Source organism: Brachyhypopomus gauderio, unplaced genomic scaffold, assembly GCF_052324685.1.
Source record: "Brachyhypopomus gauderio isolate BG-103 unplaced genomic scaffold, BGAUD_0.2 sc49, whole genome shotgun sequence".
Lineage (NCBI taxonomy): Eukaryota > Metazoa > Chordata > Actinopteri > Gymnotiformes > Hypopomidae > Brachyhypopomus > Brachyhypopomus gauderio.
In genome coordinates, this window is record NW_027506874.1 from 2,614,476 (window position 1) to 2,636,152 (window position 21,677).

At 43.1% G+C, this 21,677-nt stretch overlaps 1 protein-coding gene across 5 annotated transcripts in view; it reads left to right on the forward strand.

Moving 5' to 3' along the window:
* The first annotated feature begins 1,347 nt into the window (after positions 1-1,347).
* Positions 1,348-21,677, forward strand: part of plekha4 (pleckstrin homology domain containing A4) — a 64,982-nt gene continuing 44,652 nt past the window's right edge. For 4 of the 5 annotated variants that reach the window (XM_076986827.1, XM_076986831.1, XM_076986829.1 and 1 more), the window contains exons 1-5: positions 5,744-5,906; positions 12,055-12,127; positions 12,342-12,437; positions 14,222-14,294; positions 14,796-14,896. In XM_076986827.1, the coding sequence (XP_076842942.1) occupies positions 5,875-5,906; positions 12,055-12,127; positions 12,342-12,437; positions 14,222-14,294; positions 14,796-14,896 (375 nt within the window). In that variant the 5' untranslated portion in view covers positions 5,744-5,874. Of the gene's footprint in view, positions 1,467-5,743; positions 5,907-12,054; positions 12,128-12,341; positions 12,438-14,221; positions 14,295-14,795; positions 14,897-21,677 lie in introns of those variants that run through there. The other variant, XM_076986830.1, reaches the window with a different exon arrangement.

Genomic DNA, 21,677 nt, shown 5'->3' on the forward strand with positions numbered 1-21,677 from the left:
GGGACTCACGAGCCACTCGATCGACACGGGGGACGCTAAGCCTGCCCGCCTGAGACCCCACTGTCTCCCTTTAGCTAAGCGTGCAACGGCCGAGAGTCAGATTCGGGAGATGGCGACGGCTGGCATCATAAAGCCATCGAACAGCTTGTGGTCCGCACCCTTAGTTCTGGCCAAGAAGGACGGCACGTGGTGGTTTTGTGTTGATTACCGGCGCTTGAATGCGGTCCAGGCTAGACTCCTACCCGATGCTGCGGGTGGATGACACGCTCGAACAACTAGCAAGCTCCGACTGGTTTATTTCTCTGAACCTGCGTAGTGGGTACTGGCAGGTCCCTTTGGCAGACATGGCCAAGGAGAAAACTGCCTTCTCGATTGGCTCTGTCCTGTCTGGCGTCCCGAGCAGTAAATGTGTCGTATATCTGGACAATGTTTTAGTCCATGCCGCGGGTTTTGAGTCAGCGCTGGCCAATTTAGAGCTAGTCTTGGGCCTCGTGATGGAAGCAAATTTGTCTCTCAACCTAGCGAAGTGCAATCTCCTTCAGGGCTGCGTAACTTCCTCGGACACATAGTGAGCGGGGAGGGTATAGCTACTGATCCCAGCAAGACGACCGCAGTACGAGGAATGGCTCATTCCTCGTACTGTAGGACAGGTGCGTAGTTTCCTCGGGCTCGCGTCGTACTACCGTCGTTTTGTAAAGGGCTTTGCAGATATCGCTGCCCCCCTTCACCGCTTGATGAGCGACAGAGATTTAGCTGGTCTGACAACGCAGAACGTGTGTTTTGTTCCCTGAAAGGTTTGTGCAGTACGCCTGTCTTGGCTTACCTGCAGGATATAACCACCCTAGCACCCTGCTCATGTCCTCTCTCAGGTCCCGCCCCCTCATATCCAGCATCCTGCCTGTATGCTCTCTCAGGCCCCGCCCCCTCAGATCCAGCACCCTGCCTGTGTGCTCTCTAAGGCCCCGCCCCCTCAGATCCAGCACCCTGCCCATGTGCTCTCTCAGGCCCTTCCCCCTCATATCCAGCACTCTGTCCATGTGCTCTCTCAGGGATATGGTTAGTGTTCGTGTTAAGCCCTTACTCAGGGAGAGGGTCTTCCAGCCTCTGATGGCTGTTCACTCGTACTGGCAAGAATACATGGTGGAGGAGAGAGACAGGCTGAAGGAGAGATGGAGAGGGAGAGATGGAAGGAGAGAGACAGGCTGACTGAGAGATTGGGAAAAGGAGAGCAGTGATGAAGAGCACAGAAGGGTTAGTGTTTATGGAAAGAAAGAGACTGAGTCTTTCCAAAAAGTGTAGGTGTGCAGAGAGAGAGAGAGAATCAGAGGGAGAGAGAGAGGGAGTCAGTGAGAGGGGAGAGAGCGAGAGAGAGGAATCAGAAGGGAGAGAGCGCACGTGTGTAAGAGTGAGAGTAAGTTACTGCGTAGAGCTGGAGATTTTGCTTTTGGAAGTGGACAAAAAATCAGGTAAATTCATTTTACAAAGTCTTACAGTATATAAAATAAGGTTGTGTGTAATAATATATTGTGAGAGTGGAGTATGGACTGTATGATTTAATGTATTTAGTGTGGGTTGTGTGTGTGTGTGTGTGTGTGTGTGTGTGTGTGTGTTGAATGTTAATAGCGTTTTTTATTTGTTGTCTTTGTGTCAGTAGTAGTAATGGATTGTTATTGGTTGTTTGTCTTGGTGTGTCTAGTAGTGATGGGTTGTTATTGGTTCTTGGTATTTGTGTCTAGTGGTGTCTTGGTATTGGTGTGTAGTGATAACTGGGTATCTAGTTTGTGTTTAGATTTTTTATTGGTTGTTTGTGTTAGGTGTCTGGTAGCAAGAGCTTGTTATTCTGGCTTGGTCTTTGATTTGCACATTGTTATTTGAGCAGTTGATGGGTGTTAAAAGTGTAATGTGTTAAGGACATAGCATGCAAAATTACATGTTAACTTTATCACTGTTCATGTTTGATCTTTATGAATCCTATCAGTCCTTCCATTTGCTCCTCTTAAATTACTATTTCCAGAGATTTTACCTACATCTTCAATTATCATATCCAGCTAAACGCCATAACATGAATTCATGAAGTCATCTGTTTCTATAGTTTAGAAACACCTCCTAGTTTCTTTTTCTTTATTTATACATAAATTCTTAACATTTCACAAATGATAATATGATTATACTGATTATACTCAGGTATGGCTATACTAAGGCTAATGGTTATAAAAGGTAAGTGAATGAACCATAATAGTGTTCACACTACACACAGAAACAAACACCAGAACAAACCAGCATGCAACACCCTAAACCAGGGCTATTCAGCTATATTTTTCTGTGGGCCAGATTTGGCAGAGAGCTCTGATCTGTGGGCCAGACAATTTTAAGACCTTTACCAATACTGTCATAGTGGATGTAAAATAGAAGCAAACACTACAACGTCAATTGTTGACGGGGGGAGGGGTGGTATTTATTTTTACGGCGGTTTATCAAATATTTATTATTATTTATGGGGACATGGGCTGCAGGTACAAATTCATTAAAGGGCCGTGTCATATCCATGGTTACAGTTATGCAGGTGGTTATGGGATGTACGAGGAGGGTTAGGAGTTGTTCAATAAAGTGGGCTAATGAGCAGGCATGTGTCACGAAGCGTGCTTATCTTGAAAGATTTAATTCTGAAATATACCTACTGAATGCTGAGCAAAAGTAGGTACACAACAGGCCGGTTCTGGCCCGCGGGCCGCCAGTTGGATAGCCCTGGCCTAATGGATTCTCTGTGATTAAAGTAACAGTGCCACCTGGTGGATTTCACCGATCACAGTGAAAATGAAATTATACACAATACCAGATATCAAATGTCGTGCACCAAACCATTAGAGTTTTACATAGGAACCAGTCCACTTATTTCATCATACAGTCCTCGAAGAACCCACAACCTTGTGAGCTCTTCACAGGGGGCATGTTTATTTCTGCCAGTTCACATGTACAAAGTACTTATTACTTATTAGTGTTAGGGTTAGGATAGTGTTAGTATCAGGGTTATGGTAGGGTTAGGGTAGTGTTAATGTTAGGGTAGTGTTAGTAGTGTTATAGGTAGTGTTGGTGTTGAGGAAGTATTAGTGTTAGGGTGCTAGCAGCTGTAAATATGAATGTGTCTGCTGTTAGAAGGACATATCACTGCATACACCGCTTGCAAAACATACAGTAAGACACACATTAATGATGATTTTACTTTTCCTGTATTGTTATAAAAAGGTGATTAATCTCGGAAACTGAGTCGAAAGGAGCCAACTACCTTCTCACCCACATCCAGAGAAGCTAGACAGTAAGTGTTGGCATTAGCACTGTAGGATAAGGGTTAAATGACAGAGCTAAATCAGTGTTGTGAACTGAACACAACTTAACTTGGGTTGGGATTATGGTCAGCGTCTTAGTTAACCTAGTGTTAATCTAATTGGTTATTATTTAACAGGTAGCATCTGTAAATCTTTAAATCTATCTGTAAATCTATGTGCGGAAGCCTATATCAGTATTAATAGTAATATTTTTAGCTGATCCTATATCAGTATTAATAGTAATATTTTTAGCTGATCCTTTTGTCATGCAACTGATCCTTATACTAATTTTCCATTGTCACATAGTGTTCCTGGATGTCCCAAACATCTGGGCCATCTTAAAGCCATCTTAAATTCTTGACTTAAAAGTTTCTAACTAGAGGTGTCAATTCCAGGTTCAGAAAGTAAAAGTCCTCACCAGGATTTTGCTCAGGCATCCTGGATTGTGTTGATTCTACTAATCTTACCTGGATTGCACTAATTAGAAAATCTAGCAAGCTTGAGCAAAATCCTGGTGAGGACTTTTACTTTCTGAACCTGGAATTGACACCTCTAACATGCAGGAACATTTGAAAAGTATTCATTTATTAACCTAAATTAATGGCATGTGACAGTCCTCTTAGAAAATGAATATGGGTGTGTGTGTCTGTGTACATGTGTGCATGTATGTGTGTGTAGTGAGGAGTGGAGAGAGAAGACTAGACGTCCTCTCAAATGTAACAGGTTGTTAGAATTTTCCTCCTTTCTGGTTTTTGGCCACTGCATGAATTTTGACCACATAAACAGAGCAGCCCCTAACCCAAACAGAGCAGCCTCTAACCCAAACAGAGCAGCCCCTAACCCAAACAGAGCAGCCTCTAACGGTAACCCTCTCTTTCTTTTAAGCCCAAAACATTTGAGATCTGACTCTTCACAGGTATATGACTGCCTGTGTTTTCAGTGGGCAAGCAAAGTGAATATTTGTTAGGTCAACACTAACCCTAGTAACCTAAACCCAGGTTAACACTAACCCTAGTGAATTAGGTTAACACTAATACTAATCTACCCTTGCTAAGTGAAAATGGTGTAGAGAAAGACCAAAAGAGTCCGAAGCAAATGCACTTCGAGAGGGTTGGGGTTAACCCATCTGCTCAGACCTGCCAGCCATAAGCACTCTGCAGTGGGAGTGCTCATATCAGCCAAGTTATGGTGAACTGAATAGGAATTGAGCTGGAGTTCACAGATGATGTCATACTGGACAAAGAGAGAAAGCAAGTCACAGACATTTCAAACCGCCCACCGTCTCCCACATCGTGGCACTGTACACCCAGAAACATCAATGCAGCACTGTTGTCCACTGAACGCTGCCTCCGTCACACAGTGTAAGTGATGTTAATGACGACTGAAGGACCACAACAGCAATGGCTGCATTTCACTGTTTACATTTTAACAGTAACTGAATGTATCTGTTTGCACCACAACAGTAACTACATTTATGAATCTACATTAATAGTAATTAGAACTGTGACGTGAGAACCCACACCCAAATTCTAATTCTCTTGTCAAAGAAGTGTGTGTGTGTGTGTGTGTGTGTGTGTGTGTGTGTGTGTGTGTGTGTGTGTGTGTGTGTGTGTGTGTGTGTGTGTGTGTGTGTGTATGTGAGCGAGGGAGAAAGAAAGAGACAAAACAGATATAATAATAATGCATACATACATGCAACTCAAAGTGCTTTACAGAATAAGTAAAAAAGAAACATTACAAGAAAGCAAAGATAAAAAGACAAAAGGAAAATATTTTCAATTAAAGATTTAAAAGATCTTTAAAAAGGAAACAAACACAATAAAATAATTTAATAAAATGAAAAGGTGGAACAGATGTGTGTGTGTGTGTGTGTGTGTGTGTGTAGACAGACAGAGTGTATATGTGTGTATGTGTGTGTGTAGGTATGTGTGTGTTTGTGTGTGTGGGCAGACAGAAAGAGAGAGAGTGTGTGTTTGTGGACAGACAGAAAGAGAGAGAGAGAGAGTGTGTGTGTGTGTGTGTATAGACAGACAAAGTGTGTGTGTAGGTATGTGGGTGTGAGTTTGTGTGTAAACAGACAGTGTGTGTGGGTGTGTGGACAGAGAAAGAGTGTGTGTGTGTGTGTGTGTGTGTGTGAGAGAGAGAGAGAGAGAGAGAGAGAGAGAGAGAGAGAGTGGAAGGGAGACAGAATGAGGGACTGTTTTAAATTTCTTGCTGTTTCACATGCCTCCCAATCCTCATTTTACTCTGGGACACTTTGACCCCACCCACATTCCCATGACAACCCACCTGTCACCTGTCACTCCAAGCTTCGAACTCAGAATAGATCTGGTGGGGGGTGGGGTCAAATAGAGTTATTTGGGGCACGTCAGCTAAGTGACCCCACCCCCCACCCAGATGACGGTGGATTCAGAGATGAACTGAAGGGCTTTAGCTTGCTGCAGTATTTTACACTCCGTGATCTCACAGAACTCACAGAACCGGGTCATTGTGAATGTCTAGAGGAGCCTCGGTCATCACTACAAAGACTTCAATATGAATATCTATCCATATGAGGATCTATACCTTTAATACTTGTTTAATGTGAGTTTACCATAATACCTTACTATATAATGTGCACTTGATTGTAAGATTTTAATACTAACTACACAAAAATATTACAATAACACTATAATTTTTTTATTTAGGCTAATTGGATTTTTTGTTTTGTTCTTGTTTATGTAACAATGCATCTAAGAAATGTGACAGAAGTATGTTTGCATGGTAAAAAATTTAGTTCATTTATCATCACTCCATGATCTGGCTTCACTACGACACGAATCACCCGTTCAGCACGCTGTCACACACTTGCGTTTCCCTCCTCTTTACAAACGAAACTGCTCAGCCATTCATTAACAACTAAATTAGCTGTTTTTATTTTTGAAAAGCCTGTTAAATTGTATGGTGAATATTATGACCATAATAATAGTAATTTTAGTAATAGTAATAAAAGTAATTTTTTACACGTTAAGAAATAATGTCCTTGTTCACTGGATCAATTACTTATACATCGCTAAAATGCTGCGGCAAAACATTGTTTAATGAAAAACGTGTAATGACAAATGTATTGTTTTGTCCTGCATATTTTTATTTAACATGATTTTATTCAAATTTATTTACCACAAAATAGCATTTTAATGGATAATGGAGATAAGTACTTTTTTCAATGTTCAACATATTTTCAGTATCTTAGTCATTGTGCTGTATATATTGTACTTTCTAAATCATTACAATAAATGTAGTTTAACAGTACATACAGGTGCTTGGACCATAATGCTGAGCTCTTCTTAAACAGCCTGAATAGGTTTCCCAATTATGGATTAAGTGACTCACTTATAATAACCCACTTAGGAATTATTATCACATTGTGTTGTTGTTATGGGAACAAGTCTTGTGAATGGAGAGTTGGGGCTTTGACTCCCAGGCCCTAGGCCCTGACTGAAGTCCCCTTGATGAAAGCACTTAACCCCCTGGCACTGGCCTAGGGTACCACAGCCCTCTTGTGATCACTAGTGTGCACTTTGTCGGTCGCTCTGGATGAGAACGTCTGGTAAATGCCTAAAATGTAAGTGTAAAATATGGATTACCATTAGACGCAGCAGGAGGAGTGAGAGTTGCAGAGGGTTTATTGTCCATCATGAAAATAAAGCAGATGAGATAGCGGCTCTAAGAAACTGAGGAAGGCGTCAAACACCAGAGCAGTAGCATACAGGGCTAAATAAAGACAGAAGGCAGTAAGCCAAACTCTCTCTCTCACTCTCGTACGATACAGGAAATCACCACCACACAAGAGGAATGTGCAGCCAGAGAAGAGTGTAACGTCAGAGAGGAGTATGACATCAGAGAGGAGTGTATTGTCAGAGGAGTGTAACGTCAGAGAGGAGTGTGATGTCAGAGAGGAGTGTAACGTCAGAGGAGTGTGACATCAGAGAGGGGTGTAACATCAGAGAGGAGTGTAACTTCAGAGAGGAGTGTATCATCAGAGAGGAGTGTATCATCAGAGAGGAGTGTAATGTCAGAGGAGTGTGACATCAGAGAGGGGTGTAACGTCAGAGAGGAGTGTATCATCAGAGAGGAGTGTGACATGAGAGAGGAGTGTAATGTCAGAGGAGTGTGACATCAGAGAGGGGTGTAACGTCAGAGAGGAGTGTAACGTCAGAGAGGAGTGTATCATCAGAGAGGAGTGTGACATGAGAGAGAAGTGTAATGTCAGAGAGGAGTGTATCATCAGAGAGGAGTGTGACATCAGAGAGGAGTGTGATGTCAGAGAGGAGTGTGACATCAGAGGATCTGGGCTGGCCTACCGTGACACTAACTTTAAATACACTGACTTTAATACATATTTTTAGCATTCGAAAGCATATCTTCACTTTCTCATCATTTCAGCAATACATCAAATATCTCACATATCACATAATATATCACATAACATAGTGTATAGCACATCATAATATATCATATACTTAATTTCATAAAATATTTCATAATATATACAATATACTTAAATTCCTTCGGGATTAATAAAGTACCTATCCTATCCTATCACACAATATAGCACATATTTCATATCAAATCATAATTTCACATAAATCTCACAAAATCACATCTCACATATCACAAATCATATGATAAATCTCACAATACAGCACATATCACATCACAATACGTAATATATCACATAACAGCATATAACATAATATAGCACATATCTCATATTACATCACATATATCACATGTCTCGCATTATAGCACATCACATATCTCAAGGATAAGCAGAAAGGTGGCAATACCTTTCCTTACATATCTTTTCTTACATTTTCTTACATAAACAAGCAAATTTTACTTTCAACTTTAGTTGCAAGAAGAAAACATTAAAGCTCGCTGATAGGATGTTAAGGGTCTACTACAGTATTGCAACACTCTATTCGTATCAACTTATCACTGAATATAGATCAAACTAAGCATCTCAGGATGTGTTATGCTCTCTGACCTCTCTCTCTCTCTCTCTCTCTCTCTCTCTCTCTCTCTCTCTCTCTCTCTCTCTCTCTCTCTCTCTCCTACTAACATCCTAATTTGTATTTTGTAAAAAGCCAATAAAATCTGATGGGAAACATTGTCAGTATGTCATGGGCTCTAAAACACAAACACTTCAGCTGTTGTAAGCAGGGGGTTTGGATGGAGATTGCTGAGATTTTGAGTATCTGCAGAGGAAGGAAACTGCAGCAAGTCTCTGAAATCATTAGAATTAAAATAATTACAGTGGGGAAAATACGTGTTTAGTCAGTCACCAATTGTGTAAGTTCTCCCACTTAAAAAGACATAATAACTGTAATTGACATCATAGGTAGACCTCAACTATGAGAGACAAAATATGAAAAAAAAAAATTGAGAAAATCATTTTGTCTGACTTTTAAAGTTTTTTTTTTTTTTTTTGCAAATAATGGTGGAAAATAAGTATTTGGTCACCTACAAACAAGCAAGATGTCTGGCTGTCACAGACCTGTAACTTATTTTTTAAGAGGCTCCTCTTTCCCCCACTCATTACCTGTATTAATGGCACCTGTTTGAAGTCGTTAACAGTATAAAAGACACCTGCCCACAACCTCAAACACTCCAAACTCCACTATGGTGAAGACGAAAGAGCTGTCGGAGGACACCAGAAACCGAATTGTAGACCTGCACCAGGCTGGGAAGACTGAATCTGCAATAGGCAAGCAGCTTGGTGTGAAGAAATCTACTGTGGGAGCAATAATCAGAAAATGGAAGACCTACAAGACCACTACTAATCTCCCTCGATCTGGGGCTCCACGCAAGATCTCAGCCCGTGGGGTCAAAATGATCACAAGAACGGTGAGGAAAAATCCCAGAACCACAAGGGGGGATCTAGTGAATGACCTGCAGAAAGCTGGGACCAACGTTACAAAGGCTACCATCAGCAACACACAACGACGCCAGGGACTCAGATCTTGCAGTGCCAAACGTGTCCCCCTGCTTAAGCCAGTCCATATCCAGGCACGTCTGAAGTTTGCTAGAGAGCATTTGGATGTTCCAGAAGAGTATTGGGAGAATGTCATATGGTCAGATGAAACCAAAGTAGAACTATTTGGTAAAAACACAACTCATCGTGTTTGGAGGACAGTGAATGCTGAGTTGCATCCAAAGAACACCATACCAACTGTCAAGCATGGGGGTGGCAACATCATGCTTTGGGGCTGTTTCTCTGCAAAGGGACCAGGACGACTGGTCCGTGTACATGAAAGAATGAATGGGGCCATGTATTGTGAGATTTTGGGTGCAAACCTCCTTCCATCAGCAAGGGCAATGAAGATGAAACGTGGCTGGGTCTTTCAGCATGACAATGATCCCAAGCACACTGCCAGGGCAACAAAGGAGTGGCTTCGTAAGAAACATTTCAAAGTCCTGGAGTGGCCTAGCCAGTCTCCCGATCTCAACCCCATCGAAAACCTTTGGAGGGAGTTAAAAGTCCGTGTTGCCCGCCGACAGCCCCAAAACATCACTGCTCTAGTACTCCTATCCTGTTGTGGGTCAATTTGACCCTTTTCAAAGTTTGAAGATGTAGGAAAACTATTTTAAATGATTTTTCTGCTAGGGTTAATTAGTGTAATCAACATATTATATGAAAATAATTCATGTCAGTTATTTGCAACCACCCCCTGCATGTTTATATCACATAGATACTGTTTGGGTAAATTTGACCCTTTTTAAAATTTTTGACCCTTTTAAAAAAAAAAATATTTTTTTAATTTGTGTGTGTGTACAATTGTGTGTGTACAATTGTGTGTGTATGAGAGTGTTGTGTGTGTTTGGTATCATAGTTTGAACATGGGAATTTTCACATTTTTATGAAAAACGATCCTAATTGAACCATTACCTGTTACAGTGGCGTGCACACATAGACATCAGGTGGTGCTAAAGCACCACCAACTCTGCCCTTTATCATCGAAAGTGCCCTTTAAAACTTCGTTTTTTTTTTTTTTTTTTTATTATCATTTTACTGAGGTCGGTTTGAAATGATCTTTTGAAAACCTGAGCGATTTAAAAACAATGCCCTGAAATGAGCCACCACATCACACACACCCGACCTCTCTCTTCCTTTAACACCAGATGCGCTGCAGCAGCAGTTCAGTTCAGCGAGTGGAAGGAAGCGTCTTCAGCACAGCACACACGGTCACAGATAGACTTCTTCTCCCGTGCCCCACCAGCCAGGTCACATACACATCAAGTCAAATTGTACCGTTTGCCCTCTAAGCCCAACGTGAAATCATTTTCTTGTGTTGTAAAATGTCTCATACAGCACTAAACTACTAAGCATTTTTAGCCGACTGGTCACCTGATAAACTAGTCGCACTAGCCCAAATCAATGATAGATAACGTGAGGACGACCACATACAAATAATTAAGGTAGAGTTTGCAAATCTATGTGTTAAGCTGAACGTCTTCTGTTGTATAGGTTTTGTTAGGCAACATAAATTAACACATTCATTTGTGAAAGAAGAAACGGGAAGTTCCCCATTACCTGTGAAAAATGCCCATCTGCATTCGTGTAATGACAACACTCAGTAGCCTATAACTCCTTCTCGTACTTTACGGTCTTTTACTGTCTTAATTGTAGGCCTATATTGATTTACTAATTGCAAAATATATGCAACAAGGCCTGCAGACAGTGGAGGGTAAACAGAAGTTACCTGAAGGACATGACTGTATATTGGATATGAATTATATCAGTTGGATGCGTGACTTTTTCTCCATTGAAAACTCACGTTTAGAGAACGTGACAAATAAAAGTCAAATTTCATTCAACATGTGCTTGTAATTTTTTTTTATAATGAAGTGTTCCACGTGCGCTAAAAAGTGCCCTTCACCCCCCCCCCACCCCCCACCCCCGAGCACTTGCCCCCCAAAATGTCTGTGCACGCCACTGACCTGTTACAAGTAAGGAACACCATTGCACTAAATATTGATAGAATAATTAGTAATGTAGTTAGTAATTAAATATTCACACTGTTTGTTAGGATTTTTTTGGTTTCAGACATCTTTTGAACAATTAAACATGCACCAGGGTCAAAGTTACCCTAAACATCACGGCTGTTTTACAAGAATGCATATAATAGGTGGGCTAGAGGAGATCTGCATGGAGGAATGGGCCAACATACCAGCAACAGTGTGTGCCAACCTTGTGAAGACTTACAGAAAACGTTTGACCTCTGTCATTGCCAGCAGAGGATATACAACAAAGTATTGAGATGAACTTTTGTTATTGACCAAATACTTATTTTCCACCGTTATTTGCAAATAAATTCTTTAAAAGTCAGACAAAATGATTTTCTCAATTTTTTTTCACATTTTGTCTCTCATAGTTGAGGTCTACCTATGATGTCAATTACCGGCCTCTCTCATCTTTTTAAGTGGGAGAACTTGCACAATTGGTGACTGACTAAATAATTTTCCCCACTGTATAACTGTCAATAACCAGCAACTCAAAATTATATCTTAACAATGACCCAATCCCCCATGCTTCAGAATGCTGTGAGTGACCTATTCCTCTCAAATACTGCACTGGGCATTAGGACACTGTCCTCTAATTGAGCATTAGGACACTGTCCTCTAATTGAGCATTAGGACACTGTCCTCTAATGCCTGTGCTCTAATCCCCGTGTTATTTACTCTATAGGATGCAAGACCAAGACAGGGTGAGTCAGGCCTCAAGTGTTGGCACCACCTCCTCCTTCACAGCCACAGACAGGGTGTGTGTTCCTGCTTTATTTCATGTCCGATGAACGCATGAGTCGATCTGCATGTGCTGTAATGTGATGACTTTCTATCTCTCATTCTCTCTTTCTCTCTCTCTCTCTCTCTCTCTCACACACACACACACACACACACACACACACACACACACACACATACAATCTAATGTAAGTGATTTTTTCATGTGTGCGTGTATGTGTGTGTGCGTAGGGCAATGAGAAGGTACAGACATTTGGGAAAAGATGTCAGTCCGTGAAGAGGGACCCAAACTGCCCAGTGGTGATACGAGGTTGGCTATATAAAAGAGTAAGTTCATCTGTATGAAGAATCTACACTACCAATTTAACACCATTCCAGCCTGTTCAATCCTGCTCCCAGTTTAAGACAGTTGAGCCACAGGAATTTAGTCTGGTCATCCTCCCCCAATTTCATGGGTGTGTCCCACTTTGACCTCTGAACTTCCAGCAAAAACTCTGTGCAGATGTGTCTGTACACTATAGCAGCCACTTGGTTATGGTGGTCCATGTACACTCTGTATCCTGTACCATGCTGTTATGTGCTGGATTGTCTCAGGGTCGTCTTTGCACAGCCTGCATCTGGGGTCCTGCCTGGTGTGGTAGATTCCAGCCTCTATAGATCTTGTGTTCAGAGTTTTCTTTCCTCTGCTGCCATGTTTAGTGCCTCTGTGTTGTCTTTCAATCCAGCATTTTACAGCCATTGGTAGGATTTCTCCAGATCAGCCACTGTTTGCTGGTGGTACATACGATGCAGGGGTTTAACCTCCCATGATGCTTCCTGTTTCTCCTCCAGCTCATCATCCTTGGGTTCCTGCTGTCTGACATACTCACTAAGCACTTCAGCACTTGGGGCTTCTTCCTGGAGTCTCCTGGATCTTGACCGTTTCTGGGTAGTGGCTCTGATGCTCACTAGACCCCGCCCCCTCCTCCCACTCGGTGTACAGTCTTAGAGTGCTGGATTTGGGATTAAACCCTTTCTGGCCTGTGAGGAGTTTGCTTGTCTTTGTGACGGCAGGTGTACGATCGGTACATCCCGCGTCAGAATATACAGAGAGAGATAGACCCAAGTGCCGTCTAAAGCAGGCAAGAAACAATGGCTGAAAACAGCATGTGTGCAATGAACACACACGCTGGACAACAGAAAAGAAATCCCACAGCATGCACGTAAACACACACACACACACACTGTAGAAAAACCAAACTCAAAAAGACGCGGAAAACTCAACACACAAAAATAAACTCCACCATAACCACACAGGAAAAAATACCAACAGAAAACAACGTGGAAAAGACAAAAGAAAACTCAACTGTATAAGCACAAGAGAAAAAATAATAAAGGCAAATCAAAGAACGCGGAAGAAACTCGACGCATGAAAACAAAACTGAGGACGCCAGGGGAGGAAGCTGGCAGTCAAACGCCACGACAAAACAAAACACTTCTCAAAATAAAAGAAACTGATAGGAAGATAAATAGCTGGAGGAAAACTTGAGGGAGGCCAGTAAGCGGCGCAGGAGAAAGACACTCGAATAAGAGAACAAGAGAGAGAACGAGACAGAGAGAAAATAAGGTGGCGAGACACCTTAAAACTGAGATCGCAACAACGAGACTGAGAGACAAGAGAAAGGGCTGAGGACATAACGGGCAAGCCAAAACGATTCAGCAGTGATCCATTTCACCAAGCTTCCTTAAGAAGCCATAGCAATGGCTGAAACGGATCACTGCTGTCTAGGACTGACTCGGGTGCCTCTCATGGTGGTAGGAGGAGTGGCAGCCGAGCCAGCCCTGACAGTCTTGATATTGGTGGCATCTGTCTTCTCCTTTGGCCAGTTCATAATACCAGCTGGGTGTGTGATGACTGGTGGAGTGTAGGGGTTGATCGTCTGGATCTTGTTCTTCCCATTCAATTGAGCTCTTAGGACCTGTCTCACTCTTCTTAGGACCTGTCTCACTCTTCTTAGGACCTGTCTCACTCTCTGTATCTATATCTGTGTCTGTGTATAATGTATATACATATGTATAATGTATATGTATGTGGTGTGAGTCTGTAATTTGAGTTTTTTCTATTTTTGTAGGACAGTACTGGTCTGAAGTTATGGAAGAGGAGATGGTTTGTTCTCTCTGACTACTGTCTCTTCTACTATAAAGGTAAGTGTGAATGTGGTTGTGCTCCCGATTTTCTTGTATGGTGTGAAGGGCCAAAACATGTCAAATGTTTTCCACCCTTTACAGAATACAGACAATATTCTCAATGACTTCACTGTAACTTCACAAGGATATACCTTCACTGTAGACATTACTTCTGGACATAACTTCACTGTAAACATTACTTCTGAACATTACTTCACTGTAAATATTACGCCTGGACATAACTTCACTGTAGACATTACTTCTGAATGTAACTTCACTGTAAACGTTATGTCTGGACATAACTTTACTGTAAACGTTACGTCTGGATATAACTTCACTGTTGATATTAGTTCTGGAGTGTGCTGTTGCAAGTAAGATATTTAGTTCGTCAGTGAATGCATAGAAGAGTCAATCAGACGCAAAAGAAAGTTGCATATTATTCTCAAATTCAGCAGTGCACATTACAACACTGTCATGCATTGTCTGTTCTCTCTCTCTTTCTCTCTCTCTCCCCCCCAGATAGCAGGGAGGAGAGTGTGTTGGGGAGTATTCCTCTGCCCAGCTATAAGATTCTCTTCTGTTCCCCTAGAGAGTGCAAGAACCGGAAATATACTTTTAAGGTGTGTGTGTGTGTGTGTGTGTGTCTGTCGGTCTGTCTGTCTGTCTGTCTGCAGGCAAGGCAACTTTATACAGCACCTTTCATACACACTAGTAATTCAAAGTGCTTCACACAAGAAAAGAAGAAGCGTATTACGACCCGAGGTCTATCACCTTGGGAAGGTCACTGCCCACAAAATAGAATACACAAAAATTAAAGCAAGATTTTAAAGGAATGAAAATATAAATGAAGATTAATTAAATAATGAAATCAAATAGTGTAAGGACTGGCTACAGAGTCGCCTTCCGCCACAGGAGGGAGTTTGCGGCCTGGTTCTCGCCATGGTAACCATCAATCAATCAATCAATCAATCAATCGAATTTTATTTGTATAGCGCTTTTAACAACAGTTGTTATCACAAAGCAGCTTTACAAGGGCCGAGTCCTAGCCCCCAGTGAGCAAGCCAAGGGCGACAGTGGCAAGGAAAAACTCCCTAGTTTTTTGCATGAGGAAGAAACCTTGAGAGGAACCAAGACTCAGGGGGGGAACCCATCCTCCTCTGGCCGACACCGGTCACCATGACAACAACAACAACAATTTAGAGAGCGAGACAGAAGAAAAAAAAAAAGGAAAAGATGTGAGGGATAAAGTCCATCTTGGTGTGTATTTATAAACACGAGTTCTTTATGTAATTCCTGTACAGTCCCAAACGTCTTGATGGTTGGTAATGTTATACATGAGTCCTTTATGTAATTCCTGTTTAGTCCTATCCATCATCCTTTATCCATCATCCACACTGGTTAGTCAGGGCAGTGGGTTGATCCTCCATCATATCTGGTTAGTCAGGGCAGTGGGTTGATCCTCCATCATATCTGGTTAGGCAGGGCAGTGGGTTGGTCCTCCATTATATCTGGTTAGTCAGGGCGGTGGGTTGGTCCTCCATCATATCTGGTTAGTCAGGGCAGTGGGTTGATCCTCCATCATATCTGGTTAGTCAGGGCAGTGGGTTGGTCCTCCATCATATCTGGTTAGTCAGGGCGGTGGGTTGATCCTCCATCATATCTGGTTAGTCAGGGCGGTGGGTTGGTCCTCCATCATATCTGGTTAGACAGGGCGGTGGGTTGATCCTCCATCATATCTGGTTAGTCAGGGCGGTGGGTTGGTCCTCCATCATATCTGGTTAGACAGGGCGGTGGGTTGGTCCTCCATCATATCTGGTTAGTCAGGGCGGTGGGTTGATCCTCCATCATATCTGGTTAGTCAGGGCGGTGGGTTGGTCCTCCATCATATCTGGTTAGTCAGGGCGGTGGGTTGATCCTCCATCATCCACACTGGTTAGTCAGGGCGGTGGGTTGATCCTCCATCATATCTGGTTAGTCAGGGTGGTGGGTTGATCCTCCATCATATCTGGTTAGTCAGGGCAGTGGGTTGATCCTCCATCATCCACACTGGTTAGTCAGGGCAGTGGGTTGATCCTCCATCATATCTGGTTAGTCAGGGCGGTGGGTTGATCCTCCATCATATCTGGTTAGTCAGGGTGGTGGGTTGATCCTCCATCATATCTGGTTAGTCAGGGTGGTGGGTTGATCCTCCATCATATCTGGTTAGGCAGGGCAGTGGGTTGATCCTCCATCATATCTGGTTAGTCAGGGCAGTGGGTTGATCCTCCATCATATCTGGTTAGTCAGGGCAGTGGGTTGATCCTCCATCATATCTGGTTAGTCAGGGCAGTGGGTTGATCCTCCATCATATCTGGTTAGTCAGGGCAGTGGGTTGATCCTCCATCATATCTGGTTAGTCAGGGCAGTGGGTTGATCCTCCATCATATCTGGTTAGTCAGGGCAGTGGGTTGGTCCTCCATCATATCTGGTTAGTCAGGGTGGTGGGTTGATCCTCCATCATATCTGGTTAGTCAGGGCGGTGGGTTGGTCCTCCATCATATCTGGTTAGGCAGGGCAGTGGGTTGGTCCTCCATTATATCTGGTTAGTCAGGGCGGTGGGTTGGTCCTCCATCATATCTGGTTAGTCAGGGCAGTGGGTTGGTCCTCCATCATATCTGGTTAGTCAGGGCGGTGGGTTGATCCTCCATCATATCTGGTTAGTCAGGGCAGTGGGTTGGTCCTCCATCATATCTGGTTAGTCAGGGCGGTGGGTTGGTCCTCCATCATATCTGGTTAGTCAGGGCAGTGGGTTGGTCCTCCATCATATCTGGTTAGTCAGGGCGGTGGGTTGGTCCTCCATCATATCTGGTTAGTCAGGGCAGTGGGTTGATCCTCCTTCACCCTGGTTAGTCAGGGCGATGGGTTTATCCTCCATCACACTGGTTAGTCAGGGCGGTGGGTTTATCCTCCATCACACTGGTTAGTCAGGGCAGTGGGTTGATCCTCCATCATATCTGGTTAGTCAGGGCGGTGGGTTGGTCCTCCATCATATCTGGTTAGTCAGGGCGGTGGGTTGATCCTCCATCATATCTGGTTAGTCAGGGCAGTGGGTTGGTCCTCCATCATATCTGGTTAGTCAGGGTGGTGGGTTGATCCTCCATCATATCTGGTTAGTCAGGGCGGTGGGTTGGTCCTCCATCATATCTGGTTAGGCAGGGCAGTGGGTTGGTCCTCCATTATATCTGGTTAGTCAGGGCGGTGGGTTGGTCCTCCATCATATCTGGTTAGTCAGGGCAGTGGGTTGGTCCTCCATCATATCTGGTTAGTCAGGGCGGTGGGTTGATCCTCCATCATATCTGGTTAGTCAGGGCAGTGGGTTGGTCCTCCATCATATCTGGTTAGTCAGGGCGGTGGGTTGGTCCTCCATCATATCTGGTTAGTCAGGGCAGTGGGTTGGTCCTCCATCATATCTGGTTAGTCAGGGCGGTGGGTTGGTCCTCCATCATATCTGGTTAGTCAGGGCAGTGGGTTGATCCTCCTTCACCCTGGTTAGTCAGGGCGATGGGTTTATCCTCCATCACACTGGTTAGTCAGGGCGGTGGGTTTATCCTCCATCACACTGGTTAGTCAGGGCAGTGGGTTGATCCTCCATCACACTGGTTAGTCAGGGCAGTGGGTTGATCCTCCATCACACTGCTTAGTCAGGGCGGTGGGTTTATCCTCCATCACACTGGTTAGTCAGGGCAGTGGGTTGGTCCTCCATCATATCTGATTATGCAGGAGGTGGCCGGCCCAGGATGGATCTCTGGAAAGGCTTGTCTCTCCTCATCTCAGTGTTCCTCGAGTAGGCGGGCAGCCATGTGGAGAAGATAAAACAGGGAAAATTAGCTCTGTATAAGAACATATATGGGACAGATGAGATTATAAACATTTCTGAAGTGTGGCAGCAACTCCGGCATTAAGTTAAATTATTACAGCCTAGCTAAAAAAAAAAGGCAGAACCAGAAGGTAATATCAATCAATCAATCAATCAATCAATCAAATTTTATTTATATAGCGTTTTTTACAACAGTTGTTGTCACAAAGCAGCTTCACAATTGCCGAGTCCTAGCCCCCAGTGAGCAAGCCAAAGGCGACAGTGGCAAGGAAAAACTCCCTAGTTTTTTTGCATGAGGAAGAAACCTTGAGAGGAACCAAGACTCAGGGGGGGAACCCATCTTCCTCTGGCCGACACCGGTCACCATGACAACAACAACAATTTAGACAGAAAGAAATAAAGAAAAGGAAAAGATGTAGTAATGTCCATCATGGTGTAGGCTTATCTGGTCAGGCAGTAGGTGGCTGGCACTGGATGAATCGCTTGTCTCTCCTCATCTCATTTTTCCTCGAGCAGGCGGGCAGCCATGTGGAGAAAATAAAACAGGGAAAATTAGCTCTGTATGAGGACATATATAGGACAGATGAAATTAAACACATTTCTGGAGTGTGGCAGCAACTCCGGCATTAAGTTAAACTATTACACCCTAGCTAAAAAAGGCAGAACCAGAAGGTAACATAGGCTTGGGGGCATTCTGAGACAATGGCATCCATCCACTGCACTGTCGGAGTGACCACGAGCAGTGACAGGACGACAGCACTAGCGCCCCAGTCTACCATAAAACCCTTCGTCTATGAACCCCTGGATCTGTACCTTTATCTAAGGGGGGATGTTAATTATCAAACGCTAAACCAAATAGGTGGGTTTTCAACCTAGACTAAGGGCGTACTCACACTAGGCACGGTTTGGTGGTTCCATGCTGGGGCCCGGTTATCCCCCCTCCTCACTCCCCCTCTGGCCTGCACTCACACTGTCTTCATCAACCCGGCCCGAGCACGCTTACGTCACCACAACGTGACTTTATTTGGAAAAAAAGCACGCTCGCACAACACTATGGAGTTCACGATTCTCTTTTTATTGTATTTTTGGAGTCGTTTTGGGAGTGCAGAAACACGGTGCAAGCACAGATTTATCCATCATTTGTCATTTGCCGCCATGACTGTTTAACGTGAGCGTCGCATCACTGACGTCATGTTTGAGTTCCGGCAAAATGAAACAATCACACGAGGCACCAAGCGGGCCCGGGCACGGATAGCGCTCACACTAGAAGCGAACCGGGCCCGAGTCCACGCGAATCGTGCCGGGCACGGTTCGGAGCGATCACACTAGTCAAACGAACCGTGCTTCGGCAGGGAACCATGCCCGGGCCCGGATCACAGACCCTAGTGTGAGTACGCCCTTAAAGATTGTGACTGTGTCAGGCTCTTCCCCCTGCTGTTACCTTATTAATTTGTGGAACTAATAAAAGACCAGCACCCTGTGATCTTAGTTGATGTGGGGGTTCATAGTAGGAGATAAGTTCCTGGAGGTATTCAGGAGCAAGTCCATGCAGTGCTTTATATGTTAATAATAGAATTTTAAAATCAATACGGAATTTAACTGGGAGCCAATGCAGGGCTGATAGGACTGGTCTAATATGCTGAAATTTTCTAGTTCTGGTCAGAACTCTGGCTGCGGCATTTTGAACTATTTGAAGTTTATTTAGATTCCTATTTAAACATCCTGACAGTAGTGCATTGCAGTAGTCTAATCTAGAGCTAACAAAGGCGTGCACCAATTTTTCTGCATCATCCTGTGATAATGCATTACTTAATTTGGCAATGTTACGGAGATGTAGAAAAGCTATCCTAGTAGTATTATCTATGTATTTATCAAATGATAGGTCAGAGTCGAGTATGACGCCTAGGTTTTTGGCTACAGTGCCAGGTGTAATGGGATAGTCTGCAAGATTAAGCATTAGATCTGGAATTTTTTGTCTTGCGGCCTTAGGGCCCACAAGGAGAACTTCTGTTTTGTCCTCATTTAATTGTAGGAAGTTTAGAGACATCCAGCATTTAATATCTCTTACACAGGCCTCAATTTTTCCTAAACTGAGTTTGTCATCAGGTTTGGCTGATATGTAAAGTTGAGTGTCATCTGCATAGCAGTGAAAATTGACACCATGTTTGTTTATAACTGTGCCCAATGGTAGCATATATAATGTAAATAATAGTGGTTCTAAGATGGAGCCTTGCGGGACCCCATATTTAACTATTGTATGTTTGGATGGAATATTATTGAGCTCTACAAACTGATGGCGATTTGTCAAGTAAGAGTAAAACCATGAAAGGGTTGTGCCTGAGACTCCAACCCAGCATTCTAACTGCTTTAGCAAGATCCTATGATCAATTGTGTCAAAAGCTGCACTAAGATCGAGAAGCACTAACAGTGATACATAGCCTTGATCTGAAGCAAGGAGGAGATCATTTGTTACTTTGACTAATGCTGTTTCACTACTGTGATGGGGCCTAAAGCCAGATTGGAACTTTTCAAGTATGTGATTCCTATGCAGATATAGGCATAATTGCTGGGCAACAGCTTTTCTATGATCTTGGATATAAATGATGTGTTTGAAATGGGTCTATAATTAGATAGCACAGTCGGATCAAGATTTGGTTTCTTGATCAGAGGTTTAATAACTGCTAATTTACATGATTTGGGCTTGGACCTATTGTAATGGATGAGTTAACTTAATAATACAGGACCTCCTCTCTGGAACCTCAATAGGTCCCACAGTAGTGATGGGCACAGCAGTTCTTTTAGATGAACTGAATCATTAGAATCAGTTCACTAAAAAGATTCATTCAAAAGATTTGTTTACCGAATCGTTCAGTGCTTGGCAGGACTCCTAATGACGTAATCACTGTGGCTTCGCGAAGTTGTGCGCCCCTCAAAGTTTGTAACTTTGTGCGCAACGCGCTTCAGCACAATGAACAAAGTCATGTTTGCCGGGTTCATACACTTTTACAAGGTGGAATTAAAGCACTTGTACATTACTTTCAAGGTCCATTTCAATACTTCCCAGCACGTTAAACTTAATTAAGTTAAATATTTATACATATACTCGAAATAATTCCAAATAATTTGCTTTTTTATCATATTATTTAATGGTTGTTTATGTTTCTCATGTTTCGCCCTGGAATTACAAGAGGGGTGTATTTGTTAAGGTAATACAAGAGAACTGTTCAGTCAGACAGCTATTTGTTGTGAAATGAAGTAGTTACAATTTCAAGCATTTTCAAGTACTTTAGCCTAAATTCCAGCACTTTTCAAACCTGGAACACAAAGCAGCATTACAATTCGTCATGTAAATGTTCTTTCCCCTGTTTTTGAAGGGTGTTTCATTATACTACCACATCGTTTCGGAGAACACTGCAAAGAATGTGATGCGCCAAGTATAAACGCCTCCGCCTTTCATGCAGGTTCGTGTGAGGTGTGCGGAGTCGTGCGCTAAGGTCACTCGCAAAAGTATAATCCAGCCCTAAAGGATAGAGGTGGGGATCCAG